The following is a 16068-nucleotide window of genomic DNA, read 5'->3' as shown; positions in this document are numbered from 1 at the left end:
GGACTGGCAATTGGTTGTCGTCCCCCAAATGTCTTCTACATGGGGGCGTCTTATAGACAGGAAAATACGATAATCCTTCCCATTTGTCAGAATCTGTCTTCTGTGCAATATTGCCATCCAATATTTCAGAGAGCACACTTCTGATGTACTGAACTGGATCTCTAGCCTACCTCCCTTTTATGCAAGTCTCTCTTCTGTGAACCACCAGTTCCCTGCAACAGCTTCACTTTTAGGCAAAGCAATTCCATGTAAAATGCTTTGTTTTTATTTTTCTCTTTTGAGGTTGTGTTCTCTTTTTTTCTAGTTGCAGGGAGTCTCTCCTATGGCTCATGCTCCAGACAGTGTTTCTGATAAACAAGGAGCCAAATAGTGTGTCAATAGGCTTCTGTGGTTCCACTGCCCAAAACTAACTCTGATATTTGACAATATCATTAGCAGTATAATTCTTGTCCATCTCTGCAGTATCCTCAGCAAAATAGAAAAAGAAAGAAATGTAGTCAGTGCAGCCTCCCTTTTTTAGGTGCCTCCAAAGAAATCTCTTGGTTTAATCCTTGAAAAGGTAACAATATGCTCCCTCCCTTTAAAACAGGCAGGTTAACAGTGAACTGGATATGGATATCAGAGTCTCTTTCCAAACAATGACTCTGTTTTTATACACTGTCAAGCTACCACCAAAATAGAACTACTATATTGCTCACATAATTGAGCATTCCTGCAACCATAATTAGCACCATTTTAATTTGCCCTAAATAGCCAGTGATTTTCACTGTGCCCTAAATAGCCACCAATCTACCTCTCTTTAATGTTAATGGAGCAGAGTAGGGCATGAGTATTTGTAATTCAGAGGAGCTGAGGGAGTCTGCATGGATCATTAAGAGGAGAGAGCTTTCATTACCAAGGGAGGAGGGAGTCTCTCTAGGAACTGATCTTGTCTTTATGCAAAGGAAACCAGGAAAAGGCAACAGCCATCAGATGAAGTTAACCCCTGCCTCAAACTGCCAGGAACCTTTCAAAATTGTTAAGAACAAAACTAACTTATGACTTATTGACAACACCAAATTTTTACGTCCATGTAAGTTTCAGTTAAGAAGCAGCATGCTGCAAAAATCTGTCATGACTAGTAGATGGACCTTGACAGCCTTGCCAACATGGTTGTATAAACTGTTATGTAATTTAGCTCAAGTGTAGTGTGCAGAACTGTTGAGCATAAACGGCCCACAAAGGATTTGCTAAACCATTCAGCAACTCTGAGTAGAATAAATATTCAGTCTCCTGTTTATGTTTACCATTAGCTTACTTATCCTAAGGGTGTCTCTCTCTGAGTCTCTCTTTGTATTAAGGAAAAACACTTCGCTTGGCTCTAAATGCTTTTCGTTTGGTACCTTTGTGAAATAATCTACTGTAATCATGCCTCTCTAGAAAATGAAGCAGGAATAAAAAGGCTGTCTTAAAATAGTGCTGATAATATGAACCTCAATACTGAATTCTATTTTTTCACAAAGTTAACCTGATATTTTTAGCCCTCCACCCACCTCCATTGAGCACATACACCAGGAGCACTTTACACAGAGAAAACCTGTTTTGCACATTGTCAGAGGGTCGTTGTGGCTACTCTAGAGTCCAGTTTGTCTTCAGAGACGTTTATTAAGCTATTTATTTACAGTGTAGAGACAGCTTAAAACATGACCTCTTATCCCGAATCAGAATCCGGCAATGGCGTACATCTGTTCCTACGCCAGCAATGTAGCCTGGGCATGCCAAAACGCCGCCCCCTTGACCTGCGTTGTGGCGCTCTCCTTACTTCTGGCACCGGAAGGAGTGATGGATGTAAGAGAGAGGGCTTGCAGAGAGCAGCCCACTCTGCTTACTTCCACCAGCTGGGAGAGCAGCAGCGAGAGCAGCAAATCTGGGAAGGAAAACCAGGAACAGGAAGTGGTAAAGACAGGTCCAGGGCTCTGCAGAGTCCTGGAGGCTCAGCTCCAGGTTGGTAGCAGGGAAGCAGGGGAGGAGCTAGCTTCAGCAGGGGCTGGAAAGGAGGGGGTAGGTAGAACGGCACCTCAGGACTCTAGTTTGGGACCACGGAGGAACCGTAGAGCCAGGAGGAGGGGCGTTTGGATACCCAGGCTTAAAAGGAGGATCAGAGCCCGCCAGACGCCATTGCGGGCTTCTGCCCCATGCAGAGCAGACATGATTTGAGACATCTCACCACTGTATATAGCATGCACAATAAAACTCTGAAAATCCAGAGGATGTGTGGAGTGCTTACTCGGGAGTAGCCAACACCCATCTGTGACAATGCCCTTTCAGCTTCCTCCCTCAGTGGTCAGTCCCCTGGCTCTGCAGCATCCCTAAGCGTCTGCCTGCACCCCTCTGCCCCCGAGCTTTCCCATTGTTCCTCCCTCTGATTTCTCTCCTCCTCCGAGTCTCTCCCTCCCCCTCTGGCTGCTTCAGAACCACTGGTGCTCTCTGTACTTGACAAGGTGTGTAGGGAGTCACCCTTACACACATAAAAAATCCCAACTGAATCCTGCTGCATGTGACTGCTGCCAGCAGTTTTCAGAGACATTTGCCAAGGCCCATGTCTGTTCTGGACCCAGCAAGACCTAGTAGCTCCATCTTCACTCTCACTTTGACTAACGCTCAGCCAGGTCTGAGGCAGTGCATGCTGGAGCTCAGTAGCAGAACGTCTGTAGCAAAAAGTAGCAAAAAGTCCTATCTCCAGCCACACCACTTTTTGCAACCCTTAAAAAAGGGTGCACTTGTTCGCACATGGGAATCATGTAAACGCATAATTGGGCATTCCAGGGGACGTCAATCTTGGGAAAGAGATGTTCTTTGCGTATGTGCATACATTCCTAGATGTGCCATGTACTCTATAGAGCAGCCCACATCTTCCCCCAATCTCCCATCTGAGAGCTCCCATGCTATATGAAGAACTTGAGAAAAGAATGATACTTACAGACCAATAGACATACGGTGGAAAGTAACATTTCCATAGCAAAGACTGCCACTGGCAACTTGGCTGGCATTGACACTTGGCAAGCAAGAATCTGGAAGCGTATCCACAGAAGGGAGGAGATAGCTCCCCCTTTGCCCTGTGATTGTGCCATCTAGATCTTTAAGAATCGCACAATGAGGAAATGGGAACGATATCCAATTCGGGGCATTTAGAAGTAGCACTTGTTCAGACCTCACAGCAAATCCGCCTGAACAGTAGGGACAGGGAGAGAGAAATATGGTCTCATTACTAATAACTGATGAACAAGCTACCAAATCTGATTCAGTCATGGAGGGGTCAGAATTATTTTGGGATATTGAAAGAATACGGCTACATATCATTGCTTACTTGTTTATTAATAACCCAAAAGCATGTATTACTTCATACTGAAAATCTATGGCATATCCACTGTTGGTAACTGGAGATAAATGTATTTGGAGCATGGCATTCGCAATGAAATTGACATTGTGTGCCTGTTCAATACTAAGGGTGGGGTTTGCCCAGTGAATCCTGTCAATGGATGCCCTGTCTACACAAGGACTTCTGCTTACGCAATGGGGCTTTCTCCCCTCTCCATCCCCCATGCCCCCAAAATTGGCTTGGGAGGGGGTTGGGAGAGCCCTCCCCCCCCCAGAATATACCACAGGGGGGAAAGAGAAGGGTTGTTCTGTCTGAAATGCTTGCATTGATGAGACATTTGTTATCGTGTCATGCTGGATTTCTCCCTAAAGCCACAGTTTCATTGAAATATATAGCACGCTAAAACGATACATTTAAGGATAGTTGATGTTCAAATTACCGTATTTATAGTCAGCTTTTAATTCTATTTATGAATGTATGTTAATTTTATGGACATAACAACATATTATAAAATATACAGTACTTCAAAAAGCCAGATTATGGGAAGGATCTCAGAACACTGCTTATGCCCCATTCATCAAATGTTGAGGTCTTACGGTTATTTGAGGTAGGGCACAGAAGATAGTACCTCTTTAGGATAAAATAAACAAACATTAAATAGGACTTTGTGCAGGCTGTCAGTCTGTAGATGATATAGTCCCTTTTCTCATTATTCTGTTGCCCCGTGTTTCCTGCCTATTTTATGAAGTTGCATTTGGGCCAAACTGGACATGACCTTGATTGCATGAAGCCAATTCAGTTGCGCTCATGCAGGATCAGAGACACGGGATTTTGGGGGGGGGCGGAGTTTAATCCTCTCCCCTCCAAGGCTGCTATTTGCATTGGCAGGGAAGCCTCCACTAATTCCCTGCCTGCTGTGGTCACTTATTTGACCCTACAAGGAAACCAGTTCACAGGCACAGAACAGTCCACATTTAAACCCACCACCACATTTTTTTATTATTATTTTTGCACAGAAAGCCTAACTTACCTTGACCTTGGTAACAACCAGAACAGGTGATGATTGCAGTGCAATTGGAAATGTCAAAATTCATAAAGGTTGTATTTGAAATCAATAGTTCATGCCTTTTGGGAGTTTTCAGTCCTGCCTGCATACAACTTCCATCCTGCAACAATAAGATAAAAACAGACTATATTGTGATATAGCTCCAGCGGTTTCTCTTATTCATTTCATAGGATCACAGAATCGTAGAGATGGATGGGACCCAAGGGTCAGCCAGTCCAACTCCCTGCAATGCAGGCATCTCAGCTAAAGCATCCATGACCTCTACTTAAAAAGCTCCAAGGAAGGAGAGTCCACCACCTGTATGGGAGTCTGTTCCACAGCTCTTACTGTTGAACAGCTCTTACTGTCAGAAAGTTCTCCTGATGTTTAGTTGGAATCTCCTTCCTTGTAACTTGAAGCTATTGGTTCAAGTCCTACTCTCCAGAGCAGGAGAAAATGAGCTTGCTCCATCTTCCAAGTGACAGCCCTTGAGATACGTATTTGAAGACGGCTATCATATCTCCTCTCACTCTCCTCTTTTCCAGGCTAAGCATACCCAGCTCCTTCAACCACTCTTCACAAGGCTTGCTTTCCAGACCCTTGATCATCTTAGTCGCCCTCCTCTGCACACCTTCCACCTTCTTAAATTGTGGTGCCCAGAACTAGACACAGTGATTTGCATGTCCATAAAGGCTCCCAGATTTTCAGCTTTCCCTCCCAGGTCCTATCCCAATTATCCTATGATTGATCCTGTGTTCTCTGCTTTCTGCCTTCTTCTCTCATGCCTCAGTTTTCTCACCTCTATGCAAATCTTCACTGAAATCAATTACTTCTCCCGTTGCTCATACTATGTCACACCCATTCTCAGCTTCCACCACTGGCTTCCCACTCGGTTCAGTGACTGGGAGCGGCCGCCGAGACCATGTAACACCCGTCCTGAAAGACCTACATTGGCTCCCAATACGTTTCTGAGCACAATTCAAAGTGTTGGTGCTGACCTTTAAAGCCCTAAACGGCCTCAGCCCAGTATACCTGAAGGAGCGCCTCCACCCCCATCATTCAGTCCGGACGCTGAGGTCCAGCGAGGAGAGCCTTCTGGCGGTTCCCTCACTGCGAGAAGCAAAGCTACAGGGAACCAGGCAGAGGGCCTTTTGGGTAGTGGCACCCGCCCTGTGGAATGCCCTCCCATCAGATGTTAAAGAGATCAACAACTACCTGACATTCAGAAAACATTTAGGGAGGTTTTTAAATGTGTGATATTTTAATGTATTTTAATCTCTGTTGGAGAGTGGCTGGGGAAACCCAGTCGGATGGGTGGGGTATAAATAATAAATTATTATTATTATTATTATTATTATTATTATTATTATTATTAAGCTCTCCATGCTCTCACTGCCTTCAGGCCCTTGTGAAAACGTAAGTTGTGCAAAAATTGAAAGTTGTGTCTTTCACAAGTCATACCTATAGACAGGAGGAGCTATGCACTTTCTGAGTTGCTAACATCTATTAAACAGAACTACACATGCAATGTTAATTTTAAGTTCCAACTGTAGGCAACATTGCTCTTTGGCCTTGATGGAAGCAATCTCCCCTTCCCACCCTCCCCCCCCCCCAAAAAAAATTAACTTGCAGTGTAAAGAGCAGAAGCACAAAAGGACAGAAGTAACAGCTGGTTTAAAGGCATATTTTAAAAATAAAAGGGCTGGCGGAGTGGAAGGTTTAGCCTTCTTGTTAAATTAATGTCATAAAGTTTTAATTGATGTTAAAGAGGCATCATTATTAAAGGATAGAATTACATAAATTAATATGTAAATTATGACAAGACAACTCTTTATCGTGAGATAATCGAAGATAATCACACCCCCAGGGTGCTGTGAGGAAGAAAGCATAGCTGAGTGCTTCTAAATCTCCTCACAAGTATGGGGTGGGGGGCACTCAAGGGCTCTATATCCAGCGACAGTAAAACAAAAGCAAAAGGCTGTGTCTTAGATGTACTGGAAACCACCAACCAAAGATTTCCATATGCCTTCTTGTTGCTCACCTCACTCTACCATTCTAATCTCTCCTGGCCCTTGAGCTTCTTTGCCTCCGTTGTCCTCACTTTCACAAGGAATATTGTTTCTCCACCGTCTCACACTCCTAAGGCTCCCTGGGCTTACACACACACACACACCTGCACACATCCTTACACACAGCTTACGGAAATGAAACAAACCCAGGTACTTGAAGGAGCACGTCTCCTGACACTGACCTGTATAAAGAACTTTAGGTTCTACTTCTGGGAATGGTGTGGCTGGGAAAAGCTATTAGTTCTTGGGGAATTTTTAAACAGAGAAATATAACTGGCGCAATCCACTACAGCAGGGATAGGCAACCTAAGGCCCATGGGCAGGATGCGGTCCAATCGCCTTCTCAATCCGGCCCATGGACGGTCCGGGAATCAGTGTGTTTTTACATGAGTAGAATGTGTGCTTTTATTTAAAATGCATCTCTGGGTTATTTGTGGTGCATAGGAATTCATTCATTGTTTTTTTTTTCAAAATATAGTCTGGCCCACCACATGGTCTGAGGGCTGGAAAAGGTTGCTGACCCCTGCACTACAGCATCCCTTTGCTAGTCACCACTTTTCAAGCAGCTTGCAGACGGAAATGTGTGAAGGAAAAAGGAAAAAGCATAGGCTCCTCCTTCCTTCTACAGTTTGTCTCCTCCAATCTCTGCAAGCCACCTCTCCTCTCAGTTGGTGGGGCATCTTCTCTGGGTTGGGCCCAGTGATAGAGCACATGCTCTGGACAAACATGTATGCAAAACAACAACATCCCTCCTATTTTTTATACTGACATAATACGGTTCCTGAAATGCTGGCTATGGATAAAAAGGGATTCTTGTTTGCTAGCCAACTGTATTTGTGCAACATTGGCTAACCTTTTACAGCAGCTTCCAAACACATTCTGTGTGAGACACAAATATCCTGCACTGTTGTTACTCAGAGTTTAATAGGAATCCGAGTGGCTTTTGGTTTGCTATACTTGTGGAGAGGGATTTCAATGCAACACAATAAAAGTTAACAACAGATAGATAGTTTTCCTCAGCTTCAAAGCAGCGGATAAAGATGAACAGATAAGCCCTCACTATGCCACAGGGAATTATTTTCTGTTTTACAGATTAGAGAATTGAGACAAAGAGATTAAAAATATTGCCAAAGCAATGAAGGAAAAATTAGAACCAAACATAAAACTCAGACAGACTCTGGATGAGAGAGCAAATGTCTTCTCTAGTCATGTCTTTCCTTATTAGTTCTGCAATAGTCACTGGGATACATTGAACACACAAAGTACACCATGCCTAACTTCATAAAGCTATACATGTCTACTCAAAATTAAATCCCACTTACTCCCATGAAAGAATAAGGCTGCAATCCTATACACAGAGGAACCAGAGACCAAATTGCAAACATGTGCTGGATTATGGAGAAAGCTAGAGAGTTCCAGAAAAACATCTACTTCTGCTTCATTGACTACGCAAAAGCATTTGACTGTGTCGACCACAGCAAACTATGGCAAGTTCTTAAAGAAATGGGAGTGCCTGATCACCTCATCTGTCTCCTGAGAAATCTCTATGTGGGACAAGAAGCTACAGTTAGAACTGGATATGGAATAACTGATTGGTTCAAAATTGGGAAAGGAGTACGACAAGAATTGATGCTTTTGAATTATGGTGCTGGAGGAGACTCTTGAGAGTCCCATGGACTGCAAGAAGATCAAACCTATCTATTCTTAAGGAAATCAGCCCTGAGTGCTCACTGGAAGGACAGATTCTGAAGCTGAGGCTCCAATACTTTGGCCACCTCATGAGAAGAGAAGACTCCCTGGAAAAGACCCTGATGCTGGGAAAGATTGAGGGCACAAGGAGAAGGGGACGACAGAGGACGAGATGGTTGGACAGTGTTCTCGAAGCTACCAACAGGAGTCTGACCAAACTGTGGGAGGCAGTGGAAGACAGGAACGCCTGGCGTGCTCTGGTCCATGGGGTCACGAAGAGTCGGGCATGACTAAACAACTAAACAACAACAACAACCTATGCACGTTTATTAGAGGGTAGAGGTAAAGGGACCCCTGACCATTAGATCCAGTCGTGACTGACTATGGGGTTGCGCGCTCATCTCACGTTATTGGCCGAGGGAGCCGGCGTACAGCTTCCAGGTCATGTGGCCAGCATGACAAAACCGCTTCTGGAGAACCAGAGCAGCGCACGGAAACGCTGTTTACCTTCCCTATTTATCTACTTGCACTTTGGCGTGCTTTCGAACTGCTAGGTTGGCAGGAGCTGGGACCGAGCAACGGGAGCTCACCCCGTTGCGGGGATTCGAATTGCCGACCTTCTGATCGGCAAGCCCTAGGCTCTGTGGTTTAACCCACAGCGCCAGCCACATTTATTAGAGGGTAAAGCCCCATTAAACTCAGTCATAAGTCAACTAGCAACCATGGAGAGGGGTGTGCAAAAACCTAAAGTTTCATTACAGCTCATTCACCTCACACTAAACTAAGCTTGACATCTAAATATGACTATAAAGTCTGACAACAATGCTGAGAAAAGACCTCAATATTCTCCCAGAAGCTGTTTTTTCCTAACTTTATTGCCCTTTCAGTTTGTTTCTTTATTAGCCTCTGAAAGTGGAGGACAACTTGAATTCTTACCTTCTCATGCAAGTGACCAAGTATTAAACTATTGACAACAGAGGTGTTTCCAAGACTCTCCACAATGTCAATTCCAAAAGATTTGCAAGAAGAGATGTGGAAGCTCCGAAGCTGTAGGTTGCTACTGTTAATAATCTGTTAATAATAAGTATTTTAAACATTAATACATTGTTACAAAGGAAATCAACAGATAAAGTAAATGAATAGTTGTCTGTGCTCCGTAAGACACTGTGTGAGAAGACAGTGACATTCATAAACAAAAATTATGAATTTACCAATCACCTAACCAAAAAAACAAAGGTGTTTTTTTTTCAGTCTTGCCACACTTTATTACATGGCATGAATGAATTACGGGTTGACATTCCACAATTTATGCTACAAGGGACATTTAACTATGATTATTTTTTCCAGTTTTTATTTTAATTGTGAAATAGTTAAATCACAAAGTTTTCGTATTTACAAAACGAGACACAAAGATTGGGTTAATGTAATTAGTAAATTATTATTTAAATGGTAAAATTAGCATTATACTTAACTTCCACATGGCTCAATTTGTTTAATTTTTAAATTCCTGGGGGCCAGCGACATCATCATAAAGTCAATAGCCCTGGTGGAGGGATTAAATGCACTGCCACCTAGCTATGCTATGCCATGCATTTATTGTAGAAGGTACCGTAGCTTCTACAGGGCTTTGGCTACAACTGTATTGTCCCAAAATAGCAACAGGCATGATATAGCAATATCGAGCCCTGACCCAGCTGACACAGTAATTTACCCACCCTGCCTTCCTCTCCCTTTATCTTATTCCTCATCTGCTTGATTAACAATGAGAAACAAACCAGAAGACTGGATTTTCAGTACTTTCACACAGGATCAAGACTGCAGTAATAGAGACATAAATTATTAGAAATACATGCCCCCAATAGTTACCATAAAAAGGGGAAGTATATCTGTTTTTAAACTTTGTTTTTTTGTTCTATTTTGGCTTAGTTCTGCTCATTTTATTATCATTTATTGTTATGCATGTAAACAATGAAAATTATAAATTGTTGCACAACAAAGTTACAGTAGTTGGAGCCAATGAATATTATGGTAAATGTTCCAACTTTGACTCCCAGTAATGCTCAATGGTCAAGGTCTCAAGGATGATGAAGTTGTTGTCCCAAACATGTCAAGGGCACCAGGTAAACTATCCCACTGAAAGTGTTTCAGAAGACTTGGTGGTGGGGAAGCAAAAAATTATGATTATCCTACCTTAACTCCACCTTCACATTGCCAAGCTGTGAAGGTTTCGAATGTAACAGGCAATGTGGCGTTTGCTTTTTGAGGGTGATATTCTGGGTATATTAGGAGTCCAAAGCTGTTTAAATTTAAATAAATGATAATGGTTTTATAACAAAACATTGAGATGGGAAAATGTGTAGATATAGGAAGGATGGGAGAGAACCCAGTTTGCATTTAAAGACAATTCTACATAACTCACACTTCCCAATATAATAGGTGAACTGAAACACAACCATCCTTCCTGGGACCCAGGTCATGCTGGCCACATGACCTGGAAGCTATACGCCAGCTCCCTCGGCCAATAATGCGAGATGAGCGCGCAACCCCAGAGTCGGTCACGACTGGACCTAATGGTCAGGGGTCCCTTTACCTTTACCTAAATTGTGCAATGTGGTCCTCGTGCCAAGCAATCTGTACAAAAATGCATATGATGGGGCATAGAAATGCATATACAGTACAACCACATCTTGTGGGTAATTAATTTGCACAATTTCAACCTTATGCAATTGAAAGCTCACCAGTTAAAATAGTGCAAACTGTCTGCACACAAGGCAGAAAGCTTAAATGTTCTTTTTGCACCTGTTTTCTCAGCACACAAAGAGCTTGCTTGCCACCGTGCTTAGTGGGCTTTGAGGTGCTCTCAACAATATCTCACAAGAACTTGGAGAGCCCTGTGAAATCTCACAACAGCAGCCCAGAACCCACGCACCGAGCGGGAGGGACATGCTCCATAAGCAAACAGGGAGCTTAACAGCCCTCTGCCTTGCTTGTTGGGTAAGATCCACTCAGTGTGCCAGCTCCAGAAGGTATTCATGCAGAGGCAGTTGGAGTATACGCTTTTTCAGATATATGCACCATCCCCAAAATGTAACTTCTGCCAAAAATATAACTGCACAGTATTAGTGAAAATATCTTTTTAAAATGCATTATATTATGAAAAATTGCTATGAATATGCATTTGAAGAAAGGAGCCACTCCAGGCTCTTGGCAACTGGAATACCAATTTTTGCAAGTTTAAAAGGCAAATATATTTTTCCAGGAACAAAATCAGCAATGCAGCCCTTGCAACTCCTTGAAAAGGAATCTGCTTGACTGTGGATTCTGAATTTGTCTCATGATCTGATCAGTCATGATCTGCCTGAATTGAATCAAGTGAATTCACTTTGGAATTCAAGTTTCTTCCTAAATGTACATGTCCTTCATAGGCAAATATCAGCTGTTGCTATAAAACACATACTATAACGAAAGCTGCAGGTCAGAGCCTGGGATTTTTATACTGAGGTACTTTGAGGATGGAAACATCAGCAGAGGTACCTGACTCCACAGGAATTAAATTATACTCATTAGTAAGCACATACAGTACAAAGGAAAATAGAAAAAGCAGTGGGTAATCAGGAAACTGAATAGTAAACCAAAAACACACTGTTCAAAAATTGGTGTGATCATTCCTTTTTTTGGAAGATTATTAAACAAATGTACTTAACTGTCAGAATGGATCGAGTACTAACAGTCAATTTATAAGCCACACAAAAACCCTGCACCACTATATATGGCTGTGTACTTACTTGTTTATGTGTGTGAATGTGTGTATATATAAATTGGGGGTCATATTGAACAAGAACATGCAGGGTTCTACATTTCAAACATGAATTTTCCCAAAAAGCACACTTAAGACTGACTTTAAAAGGTAAAGGTGAAAGGATCCCTGACCGTTAGGTCCAGTCGCAGATGACTCTGGGGTTGTAGCACTCATCTCGCTTTACTGGCCGAGGGAGCCGGCGTTTGTCCACAGACAGTTTTTCCAGGTCATGTGGCCAGCATGACTAAGCCACTTCTGGTGAAGCCGGAGCAGCACACAGAAATGCTGTTTACCTTCCCGCCGGAGCGGTACCTATTTATCTACTTGCACTTTTTGGCATGCTTTTGAACTGCTAGGTTGGCTGGGGAAGAGACCCCATTAAACATCAGAGAAAAGAATTAAACACTCCCCCCCCCCATTGGCTATTACAATTAGCATTTATGCATTGGAGTGAGTGTGTGCTCTCACACATGTGTGCACATGCTTGCATACGTGAGAGAATGTCAGAGAGGAAGCAGAGAGAAATACAGTATTATCCAATCAAACTGAATGCAAAAATACCTTGTGCAAGAATAGGCTCGATTCTTACTGAAGGACAGAACTGGAGCCTCCGATGGTCCTGAAGGAGAAAGGTGGAAAAAATAGCCGTGTCCCGCAGCACACACTGTGTTACCCTGAGGAGGAGAATATGGTTATAGAACATCCATCTCAATGCAGTTAAGATCCCAGAATACTGGGGAAAGTTGTTGCATTTTATCTTCAGACCTATAGGAACGTCCATGTCAAGTTGGTTTGGAAATCCAGAGATTCGGAAACCTAACGATGAAAACTGAGAGACATAATTTTACTTCAGAAAGAGTCAGGTATGTGGCTCCCTCCAGCCAGAAGCCTCATTTGCCTCCATCAACTGACAAAGAGCTGGAGGGACCTCTCTAGGGTGCTTGACGGGGTTTGTCAAGAGTTTCCCAACATGCAGGCGGCCTCAGTGTGGCACCACATGAAGACAGAATAATGGCAGGTCCAACAGTAAAGGGGAGAAAACAAAACTAACCACTTTCTGTTTGTTCCTTGTTTTCAAATGAATATCAGAGCAAAGCAGAAAAGTATTACTGGCTAAGAAAAATGACATATTCAGTTAAAATATCCTGCATCTTTTCAAGCAGCTCTAACAGTTTTGCTGGTGCAGCCACAGTCTCATCCAGGCTTCCTCAAACTTGGCCCTCCAGGTGTCTTGAGACTACAATTCCCATCATCCCTGACCACTGGTCCTACTAGCTAGGGATCATGGGAGTTGTAGGGCAGAAACGTCTGGAGGGCCAAGTTTGAGGAAGCCTGGGTCTCTAAGACAGAGATGTGGAATGTCTGGGCTGCCAAATCTCCTCATTTAGTGTGTGAGGCTGTTTTGTGGAAACAAATTACACCTGACATTACACATATCAGGTTTGGGGCAGGGAAGGGTGAGCCTTTAAAGGACCAACAGGGAGTTTAACATGGGCTTCCAATTGCTCCTTTGCTGGAGAAAAGCAGCTGTGCAGTTGGAAGAGCCTGAGGATGCCAGGATAATTCACATCCACCCATTAGCTGATGTGTGTTGCTCAAGGTGGAGGAAGCAATTTCCATTCAGTGCAAACTGCTTTTCCTCTTCCATTGCTGCTCTTCAAAGACAGCACTAGGGATGGAAAGGAGAAGCACAGGGAGGTTTAGAAGGCCTTTCCAGCACTTCTCCTTTGGGGGGGGGCAAAGTGGGAAGGAAGACTTCTAAACATGATTCTCTTAGTGATCACGCTGCTGGTTTCTTGACTTATCAATTGCTATTGTGCTTTGCTTATTAATGGTAGTTATTGCTGGTTCTTTTTATTATATCTCTTGATAATTTGTAGAAATTGTGTTTTAAATGTTGCATGTGGCAGGGGTTGGGGTGGGGAGTGGCCTAAATATTACATCTAAGTAAATAAATAAGTGGGGAGACTTTTTAAACATGCATTGTGTGGACAGGCAGAGTCCCCCCCAAACCCCAGGCGACCCCTGAGCGGAATAATGACTCAAGACAACATGTTATGGGATTAAAATTGGCCGCAACTTTATTAAGATTCAGATGTAGGAAGACCTTGGCTCAGGCATTGGCCGTTTTCCTTCCCCAGTCCACAGCCAGAATGTATGGGGGTTGGGTCTGGCTCTGGAGAACATATGTTCAAGCAGAGAGAGCCCACCCCCATTCGCCGCCGCTGGAGGGGGAAAGCAATGACAACCACTCAGTGTATGGCCAATGCCTCCCCCCAAGACCCCTTTAACGGGGGGAACCCTGATCTTGACGCCGCAAAGGGGGTGAGGTCACCGCCTCACACACACCCCTTTAGGAAGATAGCCAAAACGAATCCGCCCAAGGCCTGAAACCGCCAAAGTTGTGACGTATTGCTACGGGAAAGGCAAAACCTGCCAATGCAGGAAAATTCCTTTCTGGCCCTTCAACAGCGACCCTGACGTAGCAGCGCCCGCGTACCTGTGGAAGAAAGGTTGACCTGCAAAAGAAAACTTCAGTAGTTAGGGTGCGGAGAAGCTCTGGAGCCGACTACTGCTTGCAGGTAAAATTCTATTGTGTGAGCTGGACAGTCCCTCCCCCTTACCTGGCCTGTCCCCTGGCAGCACCTCCCCAGGCAGGATTGGACGATTGGCTGGTATAGGTGGAGACCCCAGGTACCCAGACTGGAGAGGTAGTGCCAGACCCGAACTACCAGGTAGCCGCTCTGTGGTTCAGGGGGCTGCGCGCGGCCACACAAAAATCGTCCCCCGTCTAATGTGGGGAGCAGTGATTGTGACCATTATGATACATGTGTCATCATGGCAGGGGAGAAAATGATTTATGCAAATGAATGGAAAACTGCAGAACAGCTGATTACATACACCAATTCTTTTAAAATCCCTTATAAATGATCAGGTAGCTGAAAACACTAGACATGTGCAATGTTCACAAGACTTACAGGTACAACAAACAAACATTTTCTCTCGAAAGTATATAGGTAATATTATGGCTCTCCCCCTTCCTGCAATTCTAGGATTTCATACTTGTTGAATGCCCAGCAACCAACATTCCTGACACTGAGAAAAGTGGCAAAGACTGTGTGCTTAGAAGGGCCAGATCAAACACAGAAGACTGGGTGTGATTAAACACACGTCTGCCGCCGCGAATGGACCTCCTCCATGGGAAAACACAGGGCAGCTTACAGCTCCTTGGAACGGGGGCCTACCTTCTTTACTTTCTTGCCTCTGTGCCCAGTATATTGATGGCATTAGCAGTATATAGATAATGATTAAAATCAGTATGACAAATAATAATAATAATAATAAATCCTACCTTTTGGTGGGTTTCTCACTAGTTAAAGGAATTCTCTGCAAATTTATACATTTTGAAGAAAACTCTCGCTACAAAATCAGGATTTAAAAAACCATGGACACAGAAAATTAGAGTCAGGAGAATCTAAAAGAGAATTGACCAGAGTTGCAAAGAGTGGATTTGCTGCCCAGACCTTCAACACTATAAAGTCATAGTGGAGATTTGGTCCAGATGTGCAGTAGCCAAAAGGTGTCACTGGAAGTGTTTGTGAGGTGGATATTTGTCCACAGGGATTGGAAGCCAGACCACCAACTCACTTCCCAGAGGTCACTGGAGAGCTTTAAGAAGGTAATGACTGTTCATTTCTTGTGACCCAGGTCAAAGACGAGCCAGTGACCTAGAAGAGAGAGGCTCCGTATCCCGTTTCCAGTCTCATGACCTGTGCAATTTTCCCACTGTCCTGGTGCCTGACATTTGTCACAAGGGTCACAAAGCAGAGAGACAAGAGTAGTGCTCGAAGCACAAGCTTAGGCACCTTTTTGGAAACGCAGCTTTTCAGACCACACTGCCCACAGCACAGTTAATGCAGAGCTCCAGTAGTCAACTCCCATTAGAGTTCAGGGACTATTTTACCTACAACTACAGATGATTTGTGAGGGCGAGAGTCCAGCAAATTTATGCAGACAGCTGGTAGCTTCACAGCAGTGGTCTCGAAGCAGAGAATTTTCTGCAGAAATAAATTATTTGGGGCACTGTATTCTATAGATCTCTCTGCAG

At 43.7% G+C, this 16068-nt stretch overlaps 1 protein-coding gene across 4 annotated transcripts in view; it reads right to left on the bottom strand.

Moving 5' to 3' along the window:
• The window catches only part of PKHD1 (PKHD1 ciliary IPT domain containing fibrocystin/polyductin), a 248505-nt gene that overhangs the window by 109826 nt on the left and 122611 nt on the right, over positions 1-16068 (bottom strand). For all 4 annotated transcript variants that reach the window (XM_060272305.1, XM_035110412.2, XM_060272303.1 and 1 more), the window contains 5 exons: positions 12522-12634; positions 10352-10457; positions 9098-9232; positions 4389-4524; positions 2960-3206 (listed from right to left, as the gene is read on the bottom strand). In XM_060272305.1, coding sequence (XP_060128288.1) covers positions 2960-3206; positions 4389-4524; positions 9098-9232; positions 10352-10457; positions 12522-12634 — 737 coding nt within the window. The remainder of the gene's footprint in view (positions 1-2959; positions 3207-4388; positions 4525-9097; positions 9233-10351; positions 10458-12521; positions 12635-16068) is intronic.

The sequence above is a fragment of the Zootoca vivipara genome, chromosome 3, assembly GCF_963506605.1.
Source record: "Zootoca vivipara chromosome 3, rZooViv1.1, whole genome shotgun sequence".
Taxonomy (NCBI): Eukaryota; Metazoa; Chordata; class Lepidosauria; order Squamata; family Lacertidae; genus Zootoca; species Zootoca vivipara.
Note: the sequence above shows the minus strand (reverse complement) of the source record. Positions and strands in the feature narration are given on the sequence as shown.